This window comes from Hypanus sabinus, unplaced genomic scaffold (assembly GCF_030144855.1).
Source record: "Hypanus sabinus isolate sHypSab1 unplaced genomic scaffold, sHypSab1.hap1 scaffold_343, whole genome shotgun sequence".
NCBI lineage: Eukaryota > Metazoa > Chordata > Chondrichthyes > Myliobatiformes > Dasyatidae > Hypanus > Hypanus sabinus.
In genome coordinates this window covers 13,895-27,057 of record NW_026781246.1, presented here as the reverse complement: position 1 = coordinate 27,057, position 13,163 = coordinate 13,895, and the positions used below count along the sequence as shown (strand labels likewise).

Sequence of the window (13,163 nt, the reverse complement as noted above, 5' to 3'; positions counted from 1 at the left end):
TCCTGACCGATTTCTGAAGGAAATCATCTCCCCTCTGTGACAATAACACACAAATGGGAGATGTTGTTATTACACAGCTGTGATAATAACAGCCGGGAACTCCCTTGGCAGCCGGAAAGGTTTACACAACAGCACCAGGTACTCCAGATCTGGGGAACAAAAGGGTTTGAGGGCATGGACATTCCGGGGTTCCACCAAGCATTACTGATCATGAAGCATACCCTAAATCCTGTTCTCTTCCCAAATAGGTGTGTGTGTGTGTGTCTGTGAGTGGGGCTTGGTGGTACTGGATGACGACACGATTGTTGGTGACGGTAGGGGCCAATTCCGAATCTGTGGACTCGGGAGCAGTTGGGACAGAGGGACAGCTGGGATGCAGGCGCTTGGGTAGTTGGAATCTTCTTGTATCCCCTCTTCTTTTCAGCACTCGCTCTTCTGGGTTCCTCAAAATTCTTGGCTTTTCCGTGGATCAGCGGCTGCCACTCGTTGACCTCCATATTTGCCTGAGAGAGCCTCTGCTTAATTTGGCCCTTGTACCTCCTGCTCGGGGCACCACGATCTCTCTTGCCCTGAGAGAGTTCTCCGTAGTGTACTGCTTTCGGTAACCTGGAGTTGTCCATGCGAGACATGTGGCCTGTCAGACGGTGGATCTGGCTGAGCAGCGAAGTGGCTTCAGGGCTGGAAGTTGAACATATATAGCTGTGCATGTCTGTGTGATTTTACGAAATATTAAACTAAATAAGTAGTGCAGAAATAGAAATTTAAAAAGAGATTAGTGAGGCAGTATCGATGGGTTCAATGTCCATTCAGAAGCTGCATGGTAGAGGAGAAGTTGCTCCTGAATCGTTGAGTGTGCACCTTACTCCGTTCCTCGTGAACCAGACGGTGATGCAGACAGTTACAATGCTCTGCAAGTTACACCTGTAGAAATATTCAAGTGATGTTGAAAACTCCTGATGAAATATTGCCACTGTTGTGCCTTCTCTGTAGCTGCATCGATATATTGGGTCCAGGTTAGATACTCGGAGATATTGACAGCCAGGAATTTGGAATTGCTCACTCTTTCCACATCAGATCCCTCTGTGAGGACTGGTGTGTCGTGCTCCCTCATCTTGCCTTTTCTGAAATCCACAATTAGCTCTATTGACATAGATGTCGACAAGGAAGCGTCGAGCTCCTGTCTCAGAGTTGGAGACTTCTTCCCAGAAACAGAAGGGATCATTGTAGCAATACAGGACAAGGTTGTTGACACATGTAGTTATCAATAATACAGAATAAACGACTAATAGGTCCAAGACGATATATGCTGAAAATTATAAGAGAAACTACAAACAATCCGACTTTAAAAGATCTAGCAGTTCAACTGAATCTCATTACTTGCACAAGCAAAATAAAATGGCGAACAACATTCACAAAAACATTGCTTAAACTACAACTGATGAAAAACCCCATAATTTACTAAATATACAAGCCTCTTCCACTTTTGGAGTCCTTCATATCATACTGCATCCAATCATTATTTCAGATAGGATAATATATGATCTGTGTTCGGATGTAATTTTACAGGATAAACAAGCAAAAGCAACCTTTTAAATATATATAGCCATTCCAAACACACATAACTTACAGAAATGAATTAGTAAAAAAAAATATACCAGAAATATATTGAATTGAAAGGGCAAAATGAAAGACTATGGAACATGAACAGGGTATTATTTATCCCAATCGTAATATCGATAACTGGTATCATCCTAAAGGCTTTACAGAATAGTATTAATAAATTAGGCCCACGCGGCGATACTTGTGTAAATCTTCGAAAACCCATAACACTATACACCACGAGAATAGTCTGAAATCTCCTATCAATTGAGACATGTGAGTGCTTGGCTATGCCTGTACCTCAAGTTTTACCAGTTTAGGCTAAGATAATAATAATAATAATAATAATAATAATAATAATAATAATAATAATAATAATAATAATAATATAATAATGACTTATTTATAAAGCACCTTTCATCCAGACGATGCCGTTCAAACCGCATCACAACGGGATAAAGTGCAAACTAGAAAACAAAAGACAGAATGTGTCAGTCCTAATATACACCTCAGACTTCTGCACAGTACTGTAGTTTAAGCTGTTGAATTCTACAGTTTAGGAACATAGTCCCAAAAAAACTCAACGCTGACCTCCCAATGATCCTTTGGCCTTCTACCTTATCGTCTGCCTGCACTGCATTTTATCGGCAACTGAAACACTGTTTCCCTGAACTATTCTGTTCCATTTTGCCTTGTACAACCTCATTGCACCGATGTGATGTAATGATCTATTTGGATCGCATGCAGAAAAGTTTTCCATTTTACAGTGGTGCATGTCACAATAATAAACCAATTTACCGATTCATTGTCAATAATACATCGCCCCTCGGTTGCTTAAGATTGTTATAACCGGGGGGGAGGGGGGGGTGACAGTGCGGATGAGCTGCCACGACCTATTAAATGCTCCCAGTGGCGAGTAGCCTCTGTCCAGCTCTTGGTCTTCACGTGCGGTTTAGCCACTAATCCCGGTGGAAGCGTTTCTTCTGACAGGAGAAGGGGCAGAGGTGGGTTACTGGTGCCTTACAACCAGTCACTTTGGGCAGATGGGGCTTGTCGGCTGTGATTGGCAGCTCACCCAGGAACAAGAAAACTCTGATCTCAAAACTCCACTGCTTTGCAACTGTAACCCCTCATGGGGAAGAGCTTGGGAGTTAACCCAGTGGGAAAAGCCTGGAGCTGGAGTCCCTAAGTCAGTGTTAAATGACGTTCAACGCAGACTGGCATCTCCTGTGACACCTCTGGTGCCAAGCTGTGTCAGTCTCTGCTGTTCCTTTGTGCACATCAGATGCATGGAGAGAGGGAGCTTGCTACATCGGCAGAAGCTTCCTCTCCATATCGGAGAGTCCCGGCTTGCAGTGGCAGGACATCCATGGTCGACTCTGACAGACGGAGGCCTCCTAAGACAGCGCCCCACACCCCCACAGCAAGACTGATGAGTAGCAGTTGCCAAGACTTCACCACCCTCTCCGACAGACACAAAGTACATCACTGAGACAGACCCTTGTGGCTTCTTCCATTAACACAGATTCCATCTTTCCACCAATCCTCCATCACTGCGATTGAAAACTACCCATTTTCATCTCTGTCATTCCGATGGGTTATCGATCCGCAACTTCACTGTGATTCTCCCCCAGACGCTGCCCGACTTGAGTATTTCCCGCGTATTCTGCTCCTGTTTTGATGCAAGAGCAGTGGACACCTGTGACTCCCCAGTGTGCAGCCTTGCCAAAATGCACAGTGACCTGCTCTCCATAGTTCCACACCAGATCAACATTAACATCGTCTGTTAATGAGTCAAACAATGCTTTAAATATAGTGAAATATTGTTATAACGGGAGGTGCAGTCAGGATTGCAATAGGATATTCAAGATTCAAAAACTTTATTGTCGTTCCAACCGTACATCAGCTCTGCAGGGTAGAATGAGACAGCGGTTCCCAGGAGCAGTGCAATCATAACATAACAAACGCAACACTAAATAATAAACACAACAATAAATAATAAAACACAACAGCCACATGTTGCTTTAAATCAAGTTATAAGTGTCCGGTGCAAGTTAAAAGTGTCCAAAGCAGAGTCAGATAGAGCAGCTATTTAGCAGTCTGACTGCCTGTGGGAGGAAGCTGTTTAGTAGCCTTGTGGTTTTAGTTTTGATGCTCCTGTAACATTTACCTGATGGCAGAAGAACAAACAGTTCATGGAGAGGGTGTGAGGGGTTGTTAATGATGTAACGTGTCTTCTGGAGGCATCGACATTGAAAAAGATCTTGGAAGAAGGTGGGGAGACCCCAATAACCTTCTCTGCTCCCCTAACCACCCCCTGTAAGGCTTTTTTGTCGGCAGCACTGCAGCTGGAGTACCAGGTTGTGATGCAAAAGGTCAGCACACTCTCAACCACGCCTCTGTAGAATGTAGTTAAGATGTTAGTGGGGAGTGATGCTTGTTTAAGCTTCCTCAGAAAGTGCAATCAGGGGAATGTTCACCTTCACAAATTACTAGAACCAGAACGTGAGGATTGGACATTTTCAGGGACACCCATTGCTGTCAATTCCTTGCCTGTGAACAGAATTTTACTTTCTGTCCTAATATCCATGGAAGCATTGAATTTATTCATGTAATCTCAAACACTGAATGCTGAAATACCGTTATAAAGTTCTTTGTCAGATGAGCCGTTTAACGTTTTGAATATGTTCTCTGTTCCCATGGAAGATGTCCAACAGAAACACAAGGAGACTCTGCGGACACGAACTGAAACACTGAGAGTGAACACGATCCTGATGACGGAGAAGGTGAAGGTTTTCCAGCTGGCTGATCGATACGCTGAGCTCACGGTTATTTCTACTGTTCGAGATCGGACACTGGTGGAACATGAGCTGCTGGCAAGAGGCAGAGACCATGAGGATTATAGAGAGAAACAACTCCGCAGTCAGCTGGAAAAAATCCGTACTGATCAGTTATTCCAGAGCTGCTTTTCCCGGAGTAAATCCAAATCTGGGAGTTCAGCAGCAGTGGCCGGAGTCCCGGGGATCGGGAAAACAACGATGGTACAAAAGATTGTTTATGACTGGGCCATGGGGAAAATATACCGACAATTCCAGTTTGTCTTCAGTTTCAAATTCCGAGATTTAAACACCATTAATTGTAGAATAAACCTGAGGGAACTGATTCTGGATCAGTATTTTTACTTTGGGAATTTCCTGAGAGAGGTGTGGAAGAATCCAGAAGGATTACTGTTTATATTCGATGGTTTGGATGAATTCAAACACAAAATCGATTTTGCAGACAGTCGGAGAGATACAGAACCCAAGCACCAGTGCCCAGATCCCGAGTGGAGGTGTGAAGTGTCTGACATTGTGTACAGTTTAATCCAGGGCAAGCTGCTCCCAGGGTGTTCAGTGCTGGTGACCACCCGCCCCACTGCGTTACATTTATTGGAAAAGGCGGATATCAGTGTCTGGGCTGAAATCCTGGGATTTGTTGATGAGGAACGGAAGGAATATTTCATCAGACATTTTGAAGATCAGACGGTGGCGGAAGCTGTTTTCAATTATGTGAAGGAGAACGAGATCCTGTACACCATGAGCTACAACCCCTCCTACTGCTGGATCCTCGCTCTGGCACTGGGCCCCTTCTTCACACAAAGAGTCAGGGACCCACAGCGAGTTCCCAAGACCATCACCCAACTGTACTCCTACTATATTTACAACATCCTGAAAAACCACGGCCGTGAGATTGAGAGACCCCGTGATGTGTTACTTAGGGTTGGTCAGATGGCCTTCAGAGGAGTGTCCGAGAAGAAGATTGTGTTTACAGATGGAGATTTGATCAAGTACAATCTTCAGCCTTCCCAGTTCCTGTCCGGGTTCCTGATGGAGCTTTTGGAGAGAGAGGATTCTGCCCAGAGCGTTGTGTACACATTCCCACACCTCACCATCCAAGAGTTTGTAGCTGCAGTGACACAATTCCTGATCCCAGATGGCAGAGATATTAAGAAACTCCTCACTGAAACCCACAACACGACAGATGGGCGATTTGAGGTATTTCTCCGTTTTGTTGCTGGTCTCTCCTCTCCAATGACAGCTCGGGGCCTGGTGGAGATTCTGGGTCCATTTCCTCATGAAACAACCTGCCGGGTGATTGACTGGGTGAAGGAGGAGGTTAAACGTCAGATTGGAAACACAGGGAGAGAAGCTGGTAAAAGGAGCCTCCTGAACACATTGCACTACCTGTTTGAGTCTCAGAATCGTGGACTGGCTCAGGAAACACTGGGATCTGTGAAAACACTTTCATTCAGTGGAATGACACTGACCCCGATTGACTGCGCGGTCCTGTCTCATGTCATCGGACTCTGTGATACAATAAAACACCTCAACCTGGAGGGCTGCCACATTCAGTGTGAGGGAATCCAGCGGCTGGGACCCGGGCTGCACAAGTGCCAGGAGTTGAGGTAACTTGATTTATCTCTCACTCGGAACTGTGAAACTGTTCTATTGTGTCATTTCAATGTAAAGAGATTTGGGTTATACTGTGTTAAATCAGATTGTGAAGAATTGTGACAAATGCCCAGCGGATCGGTCAGCAATTCCCCAAGGACAGGAGGGTTCTGTGGTTCCTTGTGAAGGGATGTTGGAGACTTCATCAGATCAGTGAACAACGACCATTGGTTTAATGGTAGTAAATCACAGGAATGGCCGTGTTTCCTGCTGCCTGTGACACGACCATTGACAATGTTCCTTCTCACTGTTACTGACACCCAGACCGACACTGACTGCAGCAGGTGGGTCAAAGATTCACACCCCCTTCCCGGTGAGGGACAAGAGGCCGTCTGCAGACTGTCCCAGTGAGAAGGAAAGAAATACCATTGTCAGATTGCCCTCCCCTGCCCTTTCCTGTTTGTGACTTTGCTCACTACCAGATACACAGAGAGCGAGGCCGCATCTCCTCTGGGTCTCTGTTCAGACCCAACACACGCGTACAAAAATTCCCCTTCCTCCTTTCGGATCTCTCTTCCAATCCCCCTTCCTCCTGTGGGATCTCTCTGCCTCATCCCCCTTCCTCCTCTCAGATCTCTTTTCCCCATCCCCCATCCACCTATGGGTTCTCTTCCCCATCCCCCTTCCACCTATGGGTTCTCTTCCCCATCCCCCTTCCACCTATGGGTTCTCTCTTCCCCATCCCCCATCCACCTATGGGTTCTCTTCCCCATCCCCCTTCCTCCTGTGGGATCTCTCTTCCCCATTCCCCTTCCACCTCTAGGTTCTCTCTTCCCCATCCCCTTCCCTCCAGTGGTATCCCTTCCCATTCCCATTTCATCCTGTGGGATCTATCTTCCACATCCCCCTTCCTCCTGTCAGATCTCTCTTCCCCATCCCCCTTCCTCCTGAAGGTTCTCTCTTCCCCATTCCCTTCCGTCCAGTGGTATCCCTTCCCATTCTGCTTTCCTCCTGTGGGATCTATCTTCCCCATCCCCTTACCTCCTGTTGGATCTCTCTACCCCATCCCCCTTCCTCCTGTGGGATCTCACTTCCACATCCGCCTTCCGCTTGTGGGATCTCACTTCTCCATCCCCCTTCCACCTGTGGGATCTCTCTTCCCCATCCCCCTTCTTCCTGTGGCAACTGACCTCCCCATCATAGAATCGTAAAATCATAGAACACTACCACATAGAAAACAAGCCATTCGGCCCTTCTGCTCTGTGCCAAAACTTTATTCCGCTAGTCCCATTGACCTGCACCCAGTCCATCGCCCTCCAGACTGCTCCCATCCATGCATCTATCAGATTTATTCTTAAAACCTAACAGTGTGTCCGCATTTTCCACATCAGATGGCAGCTCGTTCCGCATTCTCACAACTCTCTGAGTGAGGACGTTCCCCCTAAACCTTTCCCCTTTCACCCTGAAGCAAAGTCCTTTTGTAATTTATCTCTCCTAATCTGTGTGGAAAGAGCCCATTCGCATCTACCCTGTCTATTCCCCTCGTAATTGTGTAAACTTCTATCAAATCTCCCCTCATTCTTCTGCGCTCCAAGGAATAAAGTCTTAACCTGTTCAATCCTTCCTTGTAACTCAACTCCTGAAGAGCCGGCAACATCCTCGCAGATCTTTTCTGCACACTTTCAGTCTTACCGATATCGGTCCTATAGTTCAGTGACCAGAATTGCACACAATACTCCAAATTTGGCTTCACCAGTGTCTTGTACAACCTCACCATAACTTTCCAACTCCTATACTCAACTTTGATTTATGAATGCCCGGATGCCAAAAGCCTTCTTTACAACCCTGTCTCCCAGTGATGCCACTTTCAGGGAATTATGTATCTGAACTCCCAGATCCCTTTCTTCCTGCGCATTCCTCAGTGCCCTACCCTTTACTGTCTATGTCCTACCTTGATTTGTCCTTACAAAATGGAACACCTCACACTTGTCTGCATTAATTTCCATCTGCCATTTTCTGGCCCATGTTGCCAGTTGGTGCAGATCCCTCTGCAAGCTTTGAAAGTCTTCCTCGCTCTCCGCAACGCCTCCAATCTTAGTGTCATCAGCAAACTTGCTGATCCAACTTATCACACTATTATCTAGTACATTGATATAGACAACAAACAACAATAGTCCCAACACAGATCCCTGAGACACACCACTAGTCACAGGCCTCCAGTCTGAGAAGCAACGATCCACTACCACTCTCTGTCTTCTCCCACACAGCCAATTTGGAATCCAATCTACAACCTTTCCATGGATACCTACTGTCCGAAACTTCTGAACTAACCTCCCATGTGGGACCTTGTCAAAAGCCTTATTAAAGTTCATGTAGACAACATCCACAGCCATTCCTTCATGTGCATTCTTGGTAACCTCCTCGAAAAACTCTACAGGATTCATTAAACACGATCTGCCATGAACAAAGCCATGCTGACTATCCTTAATCAGCCCTTGGTTGTCCAAATCCTTGTAAATCCGATCTCTCAGAACACCTTCCAATAATTTACCTAACACCGATGTTAGGCTCACTGGCCTGTAATTACCTGGTGCACTTTTGGAGACTTTTTCAAACAACGGAACAACATGAGCTACCCTCCAATCCTCCGGCACCGCTCTTGTGGCAAAATACATTTTAAATATTTCTGCCAGGACGCCTGCAATTTCTGCACTAGTCTGTCTCAAGGTCTGAGAAAATATCATGTCAGGCCTGGGGGATTTATTTACCTTTATTTGCTGTAAGGCAGTAAGCACCTCCTCCTCTTTAATCTCTATATGTTCCATAAAACATAGAATAGTACAGCACATTACAGGCCCTTCGGCCCACAATGTTGTGCCGACCCTCAAAACCTGCCTGCCATATAACCCCCCTCCTTAAATTCCTCCATATGCCTGTCTAGTTGTCTCTTAATCTTCACTAGTGTATCTGCCTCCACCACTGACTCAGGCAGTGCATTCCACGCACCAACCACTCTCTGAGTGAAAAACCTTCCTCTAATATCCTCTTTGAACTTCCCTCCCCTTACCCTAAAGCCATGTCCTCTTGTACTGAGCAGTGGTGCCCTGGAGAAGAAGCGCTGGCTGTCCACTCTGTCTATTCCTCTTAATATCTTGCACACCACAATCATGTCTCCTCTCATCCTCCTTCTCTACAAAGAGTAAACCCTGGCTCCCTTAATCTCTGATCATAATCCATACTCTCTAAACCAGGCAGCATCCTGAAAAATGTCCTCTGTACCCTTTCCAATGCTTCCACATCCTTCCTATAGCGAGGTGACCAGAACTGGACACAGTACTCCAAGTGTGGCCTAACTAGAGTTTTATAGAGCTGCATCATTACATCGCGTCTCTAAAACTCTATCCCTTGACTTATGAAAGCTAACACCCCATAAACTTTTTTAACTACCCGATCTACCTGTGAGGCAACTTTCAGGGATCTGTGGACATGTATCCCCTGATCTCTCTGCTCCTCCACACTACCAACTATCCTGCCATTTACTTTGTACTTTGCCTTGGAGTTTGTCCTTCGGAAGTGTACCACCTCACACTTCTCTGGGTTGAACTCCATCTGCCACTTCTCAGCCCACTTCTGCATCCTATCAATGTCTCTCTGCAATCTTCGACAATCGCCTACACTGTCTACAACACCACCAACCTTTGTGTTGTCTGCAAACTTGCCAACCCACCCTTCTACCCCCACATCCATGTCGTTAATAAAAATCACAAAAAGAAGAGGTCCCAGAACAGATCCTTGCGGGACTCCACTAGCCACAACCCTCCAATCTGATTGTTCTACCTCCACCATGACCATCTGCCTTCTGCAGGCAAGCCAATTCTGAATCAACCTGGCCAAACTTCCTTGGATCCAATGCCTTCTGACTTTCTGAATAAGCCTACCGTGTGGAACCTTGTCAAATGCTTACTAAAATCCTTATAGATCACATCCACTGCACTACCCTCATCTATAAGCCTGGTCACCTCCTCAAAAAACTCTATCAGGCTTCTTAGGCACGATCTGCCCTTCACAAAGCCATGCTGACTGTCCCTGATCAGACCATGATTCTCTGAATGCCAATAGATCCTATCTCTAAGAATCCTTTTCAACAGCTTTCCCACCACAGATGTAAGGCTCACTGATCTATAATTACCTGGACTATCCATACTACCTTTTTTGAACAAGGGGACAGCATTCGCCTCCCTCCAATCCTCCCGTACCATTCCCCTGGACAACGAGAACATAAAGATCCTAGCCAGAGGTTCAGCAATCTCTTCCCTTGCCTCGTGGATCAGCCTGGGGAATATTCCGGCAGGCCCCGGGGACTTATCCGTCCTAATGTATTTTAACAACTCCAACACCTCCTCTCCTTTAATATCAACATGCTCCAGAACATCAACCTCACTCATATTGTCCTCACCGTCATCAAGTTCTCTTTCATTGGTGAATACCAAAGCGAAGTATTCATTGAGAACCTCGCTCACTTCCACAGCCTCCAGGCACATCTTCCCACTTTTATCTCTAATCGGTCCTACCATCATTCCTGTCATCCTATTGTTCCTCACATAATTGAAGAATGCCTCGGGGTTTTCCTTTACCCTACTCGCCAAGGCCTTCTCATGCCCCCTTCTTGCTCTTATCAGCCCCTTCTTAAACTCCTTTCTTGCTACCCTATATTCCTCAATAGACCCATCTGATCCTTGCATCCTAAACCTCGTGTACGCTGCCTTCTTCCACCTGAATTTCCACTTCACTTGTAACCCATGGTTTCTTCACCCTACCATTCGTTATCTTCCTCAGCTGGACAAATTAATCCCAAACATCCTGCAAGAGATCCTTAAACATCGACCACATGTTCAGAGTACATTTCCCTGCAAAACCATCATCCCAATTCACACCCGCAAGTTCTAGTCTTATAGCCTCATAATTTGCCCTTCCCCAATTAAAAATTGTCCTGTCCTCTCTGATTCTATCCTTTTTCATGATAATGCTAAAGGCCAGGGAGCGGTGGTCACTGTCCCCCAGACGCTCACCCACTGACAGATCTCTGACCTGACCCGGTTCGTTACCTAATACTAGATCTGGTATGGCATTCCCCCTCGTCGGCTTGTCAACATACTGAGACAGGAATCCATCTAGGACACACTTAACAAACTCTGCCCCATCTAAACCCTTGGAACTAATCAAGTGCCAATCAATATTAGGGAAGTTAAAGTCACCCATGATAACAACCCTGTTATTTTTGCACCTTTCCAAAATCTGCCTCCCAATCTGCTCCTCGGTATCTCTGCTGCAACCTGGGGGCCTGTAGAAGACCCTGGTAGAATAACTGCTTGCTTCCTGTACCTGACTTCCACCCATACTGAATCAAAAGAGCATCCTGCTATATTACCCACCCTTTCTGTAGCTGTAATAGTATTCCTGACCAGTAATGCCACCCGTCCTGCCCTTTTCCCCCCTCTCTATCCCTTTGAAAGCACTGAAATCCAGGAATATTGAGAATCCATTCCTGTCCTGGTGCCACCAAGTCTCCGTAATGGCCACTACATCATAATTCCATATGTATCCAAGCTCTCAGTTCATCACCTTTGTTCCTGATTCTTCTTGCATTGAAGTACATGCACTTTAGCCCTTCAACCTTACTGCATTTATACCCTTTATTCTGCTGCCCTTTCCTCAAAACCTCTCTCTGTGTCAGATCTGGCTTTACTCCATGCACTTTTTTCACTGCTCTATCGCTCTGGGTCCCATCCCCCTTGCAAATTAGTTTACACCCTCCCGAACCATGCTAGCAAACCTACCAGCAAGGATATTGCTCCCCCTAGAGTTCAGGTGCAACAGGTCCCACCTTCCCCAGAAGAGATCCCAGTTGTCCAAAAATCAAAAACCCCATCCCCTGCAGCAACTCCTCAGCCACGCATTCAACTGCCATCTCATCCAATTCTTACCCTCACTATCACGTAGTACTGGCAACAATCCTGAGAACACCACCCTTGAGGTCCTCTTCTTCGGCCTTCTGCCTAGTTCCCGAAACTCACACTTCAGGACCTCATCCCTCTTCCTGCCTATGTCGTTGGTACCAATATGTATCACGACTTCTGGTTGCTTTCCCTCTCGTACCAGGATGTCATGCACCCGGTCAGAGACAACCTGGACCCTGGTACCCGGGAGGCAACAAACCACGCGGGTTTCCTTCTCACGTCCAAAAAATCTCCTCTCTGCTCCCCTGACTATAGAGTCTCCAATGACGACAGCTCTCCTCCACTCCGTCCCACCCTTCTGCATCACAGGGTCAGACTCAGTGACAGAGGCCCTGCCACCGTGGCTCACACCTGGTCGGTCGTCCTCACCAACAGCATCCAGGACGGTAAACTTATTATTCATGGGAATGGCTACAGAGGTGCTCTGCACTACCTGTCTACTCTCCTTCGCTTTCCCCCCTCGGACTGTCACCCAACGACCTGCTTCCGGCAGCCTAGGTGTGACTACCCCCCTGTAGCTCTCATCTATGGCAGCCTCATTCTCCCTTATGAGTCGAAGGTCATCCAGCTGCGGCTCCGGATTCCTCACACGGTCTTCCAGATCGCCCAGCCGCAAGTACTTCTGGCAGATGTGACTCTGCAGAAGAGGGGAGTTCCCCCAAGACTGCCTCATCTCACAGGAGAGGCACATCACCGTCTCAGCAGGCATTGTAAAGACCTGTCAAAGCCTCAAATCTCCACTCACTCACTGGCCGCTTTCCACGGGCCGCTCAGCTTGAGCTACCCCTCTATTTATTTGTTCGAGCTTTTCAAACTGCTTGGTCAATCAGCTGCTTTCTGCTGAGTCTGAGCTATTCAAATCTTCGTTGTCTTGATTTGCACAGTCCAATTACCAAAACTGCCAGAATCTCTCAAGTCAAAGCCTCATATTTCCACTCCTTCACTGGCCCATTCACTCACTGGCCGCGTTCCATGACAATACTGTTTGTTTCCTTTAATTCCATATCCACTATGCCAGTTTTCTAAGTAGACACTGACGCAAAAAACTGTTTAAGATCTTCCCCATCTCGTGATGCTCCACACATAGACAACCACTCTGATCTTCTAGGGGACCAAT

General features: G+C 46.5%; 1 protein-coding gene across 4 annotated transcripts in view; it reads left to right on the top strand.

The window, feature by feature from the left end:
- The window catches only part of LOC132388546 (NACHT, LRR and PYD domains-containing protein 3-like), a 30,409-nt gene extending 24,335 nt beyond the window's left edge, over positions 1 to 6,074 (top strand). For 2 of the 4 annotated variants that reach the window (XM_059960923.1, XM_059960922.1), the window contains one exon: positions 4,306 to 6,074. In XM_059960923.1, the coding sequence (XP_059816906.1) occupies positions 4,306 to 6,047 (1,742 nt within the window). In that variant the 3' untranslated portion in view covers positions 6,048 to 6,074. The remainder of the gene's footprint in view (positions 1 to 4,305) is intronic. The other 2 variants (XM_059960920.1, XM_059960921.1) reach the window with 1 other exon arrangement.
- The last annotated feature ends 7,089 nt before the right edge of the window (positions 6,075 to 13,163 follow it).